Source organism: Stigmatopora argus, chromosome 16, assembly GCF_051989625.1.
Source record: "Stigmatopora argus isolate UIUO_Sarg chromosome 16, RoL_Sarg_1.0, whole genome shotgun sequence".
NCBI classification, from domain to species: Eukaryota; Metazoa; Chordata; class Actinopteri; order Syngnathiformes; family Syngnathidae; genus Stigmatopora; species Stigmatopora argus.
Window position 1 is genome coordinate 5616109 of NC_135402.1, and position 10559 is coordinate 5626667.

The 10559-nt window shown below is 40.8% G+C and overlaps 1 protein-coding gene and 1 long non-coding RNA gene across 2 annotated transcripts in view; both read left to right on the top strand.

Moving 5' to 3' along the window:
• The window catches only part of LOC144091395 (uncharacterized), a 155507-nt gene that overhangs the window by 81760 nt on the left and 63188 nt on the right, over window positions 1-10559 (top strand). The window lies entirely within an intron of this gene.
• Window positions 5298-8251, top strand: s1pr3b (sphingosine-1-phosphate receptor 3b). The gene is made up of 2 exons (XM_077622336.1): window positions 5298-5424; window positions 5565-8251. The coding sequence occupies exon 2, from the start codon at window positions 5605-5607 to the stop codon at window positions 6748-6750; it is 1146 nt and encodes a 381-aa protein (XP_077478462.1). The 5' UTR covers window positions 5298-5424; window positions 5565-5604; the 3' UTR covers window positions 6751-8251.

Here is a 10559-nt window from a genome sequence, read left to right on the forward strand (position 1 = left end):
GCTGTTTTTCCATCTAGTGGAGAAAGGCTGGAACTAATAAATACACGACATAAAGAGATCAAGTTTTTGTAAAATTCTCAAGACACATTCATCTAACCCCATATACAACAACATAAATAGTGATTGAATAAATAAAATAAGATATTAATGGAAAGCATATGAAATGCAAGGTGCGCCTTATGAGTTAAAATAACATACTGACGCATTATTGTACTGGTTGGTCGCTCCCCCTTTCCACAGCATCCCAATGTAATATGTATTTCAGCCACTATGTGGCGCTAGAGTGCCAAATATTGTCCCTGTGCTCTATTATGTGGCTTGTTTGAAACTTGCAAGCGGTCCAAAAATGTTATTGTTTTTTCTAGATCTTTTGTTTAGAACATGTTTCCTGCTGGGGGCCCTTCGAGCACATTGTTCTTTTCCACTTCCTTCAAGGATGTGCAATTGTGGAACAACATAACATGCAACCAGATGCACACATTTTTTAAAACCAGTATTTAACAGTGGAATTAAAGAATAGACATTTAAAGAGATTTTTTCAATGATTGCCTTTAAACTTGGATCCTTTCAAATGTCTACATGCATTTAATTCAGTCAGATACACACACGGGGTTGCTTAGCAACGACGAAAGAGAAAATCTACACACCCTTTCGAGCCAAGAAACGACATCAGCGAGAACGTTTGTATTGTGATCGTAAAGGATCAGGTTCTCACTGTGGGTCAAATTATTTTAAGGCTTTCAAATTTCCAACTAAATGGAAAAAATATTCCAAAGGTGTATATTCTTTATCCTCTGCAGAAATGGCTAATATTAAGCAGCTTTACAAGCCATTTACAAATATGAAGAAGAAAAAATGATGAACAGCCGTTAGTAGACAGTGAGCAAGTCCATAAAGCCTTTTATGATCCTTTATAACTCATCTTCAGCCCCCTGCTTGTGTTTAATCACGTTACAATCATTTCCAGATCACTTACTCTGCATGGAAGTGATTTCCTGGCTAACTGACGAGCACCTTTATCGATTCCAAAGCAAACAGGAAGAGAACGGATTGTGTTTCAGTCAGTCAGCTCCAAGCCATGACAACAAAAATGAATACATCGAACGGAATACTTTTTGGTGTGGCCAGATGGCATGGAAAACCACATTTTTACTTCTGTGCAAAACAGAACAAACAGTAGAATCAACAAACTTTTTACAAGCACCAACGAAATGCTCTGATTCTAATATGAAGAAGGCAAGAACAATATGATTATTAGTGCGAACACACCGCATGTAATTAATTCGCATTGTGTCAAAGACTAATCGACTGCGATACACATTATTTTCCCAAGCTTTAGAGACAATAAGACTAATGAGACTTGGCTAATTGACATGCTAAACTTTTTGAGAGCAAACTTAAATTGGATTTATAATACTAAGTTAAAAACAAACTGTAATAAACATGATGCTGTGAATTCCAATGAGTTTGTCACGTAGTAGACGTCCAATCCATTTGAAGTAGGAGAGTGGCAGCGATTTTATTCGCCATTATCCTCCCATTTGAAATGAACAGACATTTGACGTGGTACATTAAGCGCTCACGCCAGATTAAAATGGCCTTTGTTCTATGAAACAAACAGAGCATTTTAGGTATGACTAATAAGTTTGACAGTAAGTGCAGTGCACAAACTTTGACCAACGTTTTGGGCCGTAAAGGAGTGGCGGAGACGGCTTTACGTCGATACAACTCGCACTAATGGATCTGAAGGAGAAAAGCATTGAAGCCTGCAAATAAGTACTCACTCGCATACGAAAGCACACTAAGCACACTCAAGGTAAAGAAAGTAAATTACTACAGGAGAATGCGCTTATTAGCTGATAACATCACATGGCATCATACTTGATGGTGTGCATTTATATATCCAGTATAAGGTAGTCATGTTACCATAACTGTTCATTGTGACGTTTATTTCAAACTACTGTGGCACCAATGAAGCACTAAAATAATTATCAATATCAGGGAGTACTAAGTGTTAGCACATGAACTTTTGGAGTGATATGCTAAAAGAGATGATTTCAAATGTACAACTTGTAATTTGACAGTAACTTTCAGCTGAGGAAGGCCATGTAGCAAAAATATTTACATATCATATCAGCCAAATTACATCCAGCCTGTTGGGACACCAGTTGTTAGAAGCATGACTTTCTCTTTTTCTAAGTTGGACAGTAACATAAAAAAATGCAAACGCACTCCTTCAGAATCCAAAATGTACCAGAATGACTTTTCCCCCCATATCGTGCCATTAAAAACAACAGCCGAGGCAACGTAAAAGGGACTTTCACACACAAGATGAGCTCTCCAGCATCAAATGACAGCTAAAGTTATCATATGACTTCTCAACATACGAGGGGCTCCCACTGACTTGTTCCAAAATATGACGACCACAAAGCCACACGATGTAGGCGGGGATTGCCTGCCTGACTCACTCACTCACTGGGGGACCGTTGGAAAAAAAAATGTAATGGGTGAAATTAAAGACACAGTCTCAGGGTGTAATTGCACATGCACCCCTTTATATGCCATCCATGCTCTCACTCTAATGATGGGTTAACCTAGGCCAACCTTCCCCGTCTCCCCTCTTCAAGCACTTTTGGACAAACACGTCATCCAATGTGCTTATTACACTGCAGACCCAGGTTCTTATCTTCTTATTATCATGCCATGGACACTTACCACTGCTTTACTAGAATCAATTATGCATGTCTTCATGATACAGATTACTCCATCTTTATATATACACAGTGCAGACTTAGATTTTTGTGCTTTTATATGGCATGTGAATAATTCATTTCATATGAGGAACTGTGCAGATAAGCTTGGAAGAGTGACTCTGCATATTCTCTACCTCGGTCACAGTCTGCAGAAGTTCCCCATCTCGTTGAAGACTTATTGTGTGTGGTTCCAGTTTTTGTCCAACTTTACATCTTTTTGAGTCTATCCGTTTTTGCTACCGAAACTCGTTTTGTGTTTTTGCTGCTTTTCTGTCTTAATGATTTGGTGATTCTTAATGATCCCATTGACTTTGATTTGCTTTGTACTTTGTGCTTTTTGCTTTTGCCTTGTTGTTCTGCGGCCTTTGACTGTACTGTCCAACTTATAACTATGCCTTTTCTTGCTACTGTCACAATGAAATTTCCCGAATACGGGATGAATAAAGTTATCCAATCCAATCCAAAGTATATCTTTATGCCTGTGAGGTGAGCGCAAAGCATGTTTCAGGCCTGTTGGCTTATCATGTCACTTGAGAGTAAACATTGGTGCCAATAAATGTTCATATACAAATACTAGCTCCTACTCTTGATAAAGAGAGAAAGAGGAAGCAATCGGCAAAACAATCTATTCTGTCCCAGTTGTTCCTATTTTTTCCTCATTTGAAATAATAATAAGGAAATTTCAAGATCAGCATTCTTTGGTGTATCAATTACGAAGGGAAGAGAGGGAAAAAAATGAATATCGACCTACAACACTCAACAACTAAGCCCGATTTTTATATGCTTTCTAAATTTGGAATAATGTTTAAAGTCCTTCAAGTGAATGGGCAGTGTAACTCAGGTTTTGATCATTTACTTGACAGTTGCAAGAAAGAGCAGCATATATCAGGATGCCAATAAGCAGGCTTCTTCCCATTATTGTAAACTAATTGGCGGCAATTCATGTGGCTCTTTTCACCCTTTTTGCTCTGAATTAAAAGGAGTTCAACTAGTAGACGTCCAATACATTTGAGCTGGAACGCTGCCAACGAATGTACATTGGTTTATCCGCTACCAGCCCTCCCACTTCGAATGGACTAGACGTCCATTACCCACGTAGCGACCAGTGAATTAAATGACCCCCCAGAAAAAATAGTTTCTTTCCCTACAAAGGGTTAAACAGAGTCTGCTCTGCGGTGTGGTCGCACAACTCAAATAAACTCCAACACACACACACACACAATATCAAATAGTGGCTGCAGCTGAGGAGTGGAAAAGTCCAGGAATGGTTTTCCCAGCTGTGAGGTCGCAGCTCAGCGAGAGCGAGAGCGAGCCGGGCTCAGCCAAGCTGCGCTGCACTACTCTCCTAATGAAGGGTTGCGGCCGGTAGGGCGACATCAAATGTCGTCAGCCTTAGTTGGGAATCAAACGTGCGAGACAGTGACGGCGCGAGCCGAGACGCTCTAAATGTCCACGCAGATGACAAGGCCAAACCCTTTAGTGAGGGTGGTCTCATTGGGGAAAAAAATAGAGCCCTCCACCCATCTCTCTCTGTGGTAGTCTATGAATACACAGCACACAACCACATATTGTGGCTTCCTGCTAGAAGATGGTTTCCTTCTTAGACCGCCGTCAATGTCGATGCAGATGTACGCCCCACACGGCAATTTTTTTCCTCAGAATTTTTCCCTGACCGCGTTTGTTAATCCTGTTCCATGATGGCTCCCAGATTTCTCTCCAAAAATGACTCGTTCATTCTCGTTGACTGCGGAACAATGCTATTACACCAATGTTCCTCTTGGTTAAGTCATTCATAATTGGCTCCCACATCAGGAAAAACTGAGATTTGTTTTAAGAACAGTGCTCAGCAGAACTACACCGAATTCAATGTTGCACTTCCATTTACGCTGATAGACATCCAGTCATGTGACTCTAATTTTAAATGCATTTGTCACTAATAGAGGTCAATTACCGTTGGGCCGATACCAACGGGAAGGGGGACCCCGATATGGCGCTAAAATGTAGGTATCGGCTAATCTGATAGTGAGAAATAATATTTTGACGGCTGTGTATGGATGCCAGTAACATTTTTATGTAACAGATGGGTGTACTGACAGACTAAATGAGGATGGAGTGCAAATAGATAGTAGTAAATAGATGAATTATGAATAAATATACAAACAGACCAATGACTGGATAAAGTATGGATGGTAATAACTAATGGGCACTTGGTGGACATGGAAATAATGCATGAATAATATATGTGTTATCTGGATAGATATTTTACGTAGATGAAAAAGTGGAATTTTTAGTTTGGACAAAAAAGGAGGCATAAGGTTAAAGAAAGACATGACATGTTTATTTTTAAATTCAAAAGAGCATCCAAAAGCTGAGAATAAGTTACAAAATGAATAGAAAAGAACGTCAACGTATGCAGTAGTGTCTTGAAGGAAGGAGGGAGGAGAAAATTAGGAGGAGGAGGAGGAGGGAACAGGGAAGAAGGGGTGTGACTTCTAGACTGACATCAACTCTTGAGTTTAGGGGAGGAAAAGGGCAATGATGTTATGCACTGTGCGGAGCGAGAGGGGATCGGGAAAGTTTGTCTGTTTGCGGGAATCCAAGTGAAAGTCAAATTTTAATGACATGGTTGCACTTCAGATTTGGAGCGACTGAAGCCTCGCAAGTCCTCCGGGTAAGTCCGTTCGACTACTTCCACCCTGTTTTATTGATCTTCGGCGAAAAACCAAACCTTCATAGCCTGCTGCATGCATTGAGCAATCGTAATGTGGAAAAAAAAAAGTAATTGAGCGGAAGCCTGACTTGTCTCCACAGAGGATCGAGCATCAGATCCCGGAAACCATCCGACTTCAAAATGATCGATCCTCACATCTACCTGCACTACAACTACACGGGCAAGCTGGGCCACCGGCCCAAAGTAGACACCGGAACGGGCATCCCGGACACCAAGACCCTCTTGTTCCTGGTGGTGTGTAGCTTTATCGTATTGGAGAACTTGACGGTGTTGGTGGCCATTTGGCGGAACCAGCGCTTCCACAATCGCATGTACTTCTTCATCGCCAACCTGGCGCTGTGCGACATGCTGGCCGGAGTGGCCTACCTGGTCAACCTGCTCCTGTCCGGCGACAAAACCCTTCACCTTTCTCCTGCTTTGTGGTTTGTGCGCGAGGGCAGCATGTTTGTGGCGCTGGGCGCCTCCATCTTCAGCCTCCTGGCCATCGCCATCGAGCGCCATCTGACCATGATCAAAATGAGACCCTACGACGCTAACAAGAACTACCGCGTCTTCCTGCTTATCGGCACGTGTTGGCTGATTGCGATCTCATTCGGGGCCATGCCCATCTTGGGTTGGAACTGCTTGGGCGACCTGGCCGACTGCTCCACCGTGCTGCCGCTGTATTCCAAGAAATACGTGGCCTTCTGCATCACCGTTTTCATGGCGTTGCTCTTGGCCATGTCGATACTCTACGCTCGCATCTACATCCTGGTTAAGTCCAGCAGTCGTAAGGTGAGCAAGCACAGCAACTCGGAGCACGCCATGTCGCTGCTACGCACCGTCATCATCGTGGTGGGCGTCTTCATCGCCTGTTGGACGCCCGTCTTCGTCTTGTTGCTGGTGGACGTGGCGTGCCAGCAGCGCAACCGCTGCCCCGTCCTCTACAAGGCTGACTGGTTCATCGCGTTGGCCGTGCTCAACTCGGCCATGAATCCGATCATATACACGCTGGCCAGCCGCGAGATGAGGCGGGCATTCCTGGGCTTAGCTTGCTGCCTTTGCTACTCACGCGAAGCGTCGGTGCAGGGCAGCGGGAACAGGCAGTGCATGGAGGCTAGCCGAAGCAAGTCGTGGAGTAGCCAGAACAACCCCAACCTGCAAGGGAGCAGGCAGGCGGTGCCCGACGCGGCGGAGGCGGATTCTGGCCTCGCAAAGGTGTCGCATGTTGCCGGGCCCAGCGCCATTGAAGATGACAACATTCTCCAAAATGGCGGGAACGAGTGAGAGAATAATGACGCTTGGAAGGGCGGTCCTAGCGAATAGTTGGAAAGACTTCAGTGTCCTTTTGTGAGTTGCATCTTTTCCAAATCGCGACGAGGCATTGCACCGTCTACAATTTGAACGTTGACAGTCCTTTGCTTAATCCTGAATGAGTTCTAGCACACAGAGACTGATTTTCTAGGAAAGCGACTGCAGCGCAAATCCGATTAAATATAACCTGTTGTCAAAAAATAGAAGGAAATTGCAGTCGAAGAGTTTGACAGAGCACCGGATAACCTCGGATCAGAATCAAGTCTTAATTTGCATTCTTGCCAAAGTGACTGCGACGTAATCGCGATAAATCAAACCGGGTACGGCCTATGACTGCGAGTTATCTAAAAGTGGGAAGATAAAAACTAACACGAATCAGAAAAGGGTGTAGTCGTATCCTTCAGTTTGTCATTGCAAGTCACGATTAATATTGTATTAAAATGTAAAAAAAAAAAGTGGACATAGGCATATCATAGGATTCAAGAAATTCAGTGTAAATGGATTTACATGGAGAATAGCCAACTGATCAACTGTCATTAAGTTTCAATGATTGTAGTCCTGAAGTAGAGTAATAGTGTGATTGTTTGAGACAATTGCAGCTTATTTATTACAGTCGTTTATGCACTAATTCTGACTTTGAACATCTCAACTGCATGCTTGAATGAAGGGAGCTGCAGAGTGGAAAGCCATATTGGTATATACATATAGTACTTATACATATTGGTATATACTGAATACTATATTGGTGCGAGGGTGTCACCTGCTGGCTGTTAAAGAAAGTACGTAGTCTGCTATAATGCACATTTCTGTAATAACTTTTTTGAAAATACCAGATCAACCTTATGTAAATAACTGCAAAAGCATGAAACTGCACTTTTGAGGCGCATGTGATTTTCTTATCTTATATGTGATCAATAGAAAGTGTACATTACCTTATATGGTCAGCAGAGCTTGTCAAGTGTCCCTTTTATGCGTCCAAAGCCCCCTTAAAAATCCAGGGAACATATAGTACTGGAAAACACGTCATCTCGTTGCGATCATACAGACTTTTCTGTAGAAGTTTTAAAAAAAATGTTACTACTTGCCATTGACGGTGATAGACGTCCAATCAATTTGAACTGTGAGGGCTTGCAGCGAATGATCGGTACTCTTAGTTCGAATGTATTGGACGTCTATTCGTGATAAACTAGTCATTTAAATTTCCAGCAGAATGATGAAAACAGTAGCATGATTGGACGCCTATTATCGTCGATTGAAAGATCTAACATGGACATTTTAACAATTGCACGCTTGCAAAGCTTAAGAAAACATAAAATGACATTGATCTTTTAAAATCTTGAGCTGATGTTACACAGTTAAAGTGTAAATGTAAATTATTATGCAATAACGATAGATTAAACGTACAGCGATGTTCAAAAGTCATCATTTTGTCATGTTTGTGTTTGACTTACACGTGTTTTCCTCTCCTGCGCATGGCATCTTGATTATAGTACTTTTTTTGTTTGTTTCCTCTTGTCCTCGTCAGGATTTTTCCGTTGTCTTAACCAATCAGAAACGAATTGTCCAGGTGTTCCTTAATTTCTTATCACATTGTTTGTATATTATCAAATATAAGATCAACAAACTACTATAAACTCTATAACTATGACTAAATTGAATGAATTATAATAATTTCAGACAATATCAAAGTTAAAAAGAATTGGCAAAAATTATATAGTATATAAAAAAAATTATATAGTATATATAATTATTCACAGCCGTATATAGCAATATAAATGCACTTTAACTGGGGTGTTGGTATTGATTGGTAATGTTGTCATAAGAGGCATTAACATGAATTTAATGGTACGTCAATCATCGTCAATGAGTTGTTGTTTTTAATTAAAAATATATGTAAATTAAGATTTAAAATAAAGAAAACTGGGATAAAAATTGCAGAAATAACTATTGTGCATTTCTTTCCAAGTAACTTTAAATGAGGAAAAAAAGCATACATATCAGCATCTAAAATAAATAAAAGAATTAAATACAAATGATAATATAATTAATAATATACTATATTACAGCAAGTTTGAGAATTTCTTTTCAGGATAAATATACTAAAGTGGAAAGCAGAGTTTCTACACATTCACGGTTTTATTGCCAACAGTCATACAGAATAATGTCAAACCCATACAACCAAAGGATTAAATCTGTAAACATCTAGACTGTCTTTTGATTTGATGTCCTTGATTCTCTTGCTTTCCCCATTTACTGCACTGTTCCAAAAATAGTGACCTCTTGTGTGATTCTAGTTCTAGTGTGGAGGGGGAAAGCTTAACGTTTACACTCCATGTATATAATAACAATAATAATAAGAGAGGGAGTGAGGAAAGGAGGTGTCGAGCAGCAACACGCAGCAGGGCCAAAAACACCAACTCCATAAATGGAGGACAGGCATGCTCCATATTGAACCTATTGCACTTTGAAGATAGAAGGGAGGAAAAACATCCAGTAGTTTGTACAAAGAAAAGGCACATTTTCATCAACGGAAACCCCTGCAAAAGAAAATTCCAATTGTTTGCCTTGAGAATCTTCTTGGAGTGAAGTCAAATGTGTTCAGATTTTCTGTCACAAGTGTGGCTTGATTTACAGAACCCTCATTCCACTTATTGGCGACCAATCCATTTGAAGTGGGAGGGCTGACAGCCGGAGGTTAGCCCTCCCATTTCTACTTGTGATAAACAATTTTAACTTCACAGCAGAAGGGTGGAAAAAGCCACTTGATGTGATGCAATGGGCTGAAAGAGATAAAAATCAATGCAAATGTGCATTTTCACTTAATAAAACAAAGTGTGCACATTTGACCCCAACCCACCACCACCACCACCCAAAAAAAAACCTACGCCAAAGATGGTTTTCCAGGTTTTCACAAACTTCAGTTAAATTGTTATATGACAAACACGTACTGTACACTCCCTTCTTGCAGCAAAATTACAGGCATTACATTGCACCGGTCTTCTCCGAGCCCATTGAAACGCATGCTGATTTTGGCTCGACTGCATTTGAGCGCACCTCTGTTCATTTGCCATTGAGGGCAAACTGCAAAATAATCAGGTGTTTGCTACTCAGGTGCAGAAATGTGGACCAGTTCTTAGATCATCTGTGCTGACACCAAGAGTTGGGCCCGCTTATTAAACGTGGTTTGGGGGAGATTGCAAATGACGTCTCATCCAAGGTTGGGATTGTGCTATTTACCTGTGACCTTTAACCCTTTATAGGGCAATTTGAAAAACTTTGATATGGTTATGATTTTTTTTAAATGAGTAATTGTATTCATCAAATGTTAAGAACAGACTAGAAATTTCTAGATGATGTCATTTCTGGGTGGGATGCTCTGTTCTGCTGTTCATTACAGTAAAAACTCAGATCAGTTCTTGCAAATTTCAGGCCATGTTCTACACATTTAGGTTAAATTTCAGGTCACTTTCTGTTGATTGAGAGGACATTCTGGGTATTATCCGGGTTCATGTTGACCTTTCTGCATTTTTGGGTCATTTCAAGTCGATTTTGGATCATTTCTGGGTTACTTACTGATTATTTCTGGCCACGTACTGTCAATTTTGATGCATTTACAAGGCAATTCCTAATGATCTATCTTCATTTTCACGTGTTTCTGATTTTTTGGGGGGCAATTTGGGGTCACAATATCTGGGTAGCTTCCTGTGTGTTATAAGCACTTATTGATTGGGTGAAATGTTCAGTTTACTTATTGATTTAGGGCATTGTCTGGGTGTTTTTTT

What these genes read in the sequence shown, in the direction of transcription:
- s1pr3b (XM_077622336.1), top strand. Translation starts at nt 5,605, where the DNA reads ATGATCGATCCTCACATCTACCTGCACTACAACTACACGGGCAAGCTG.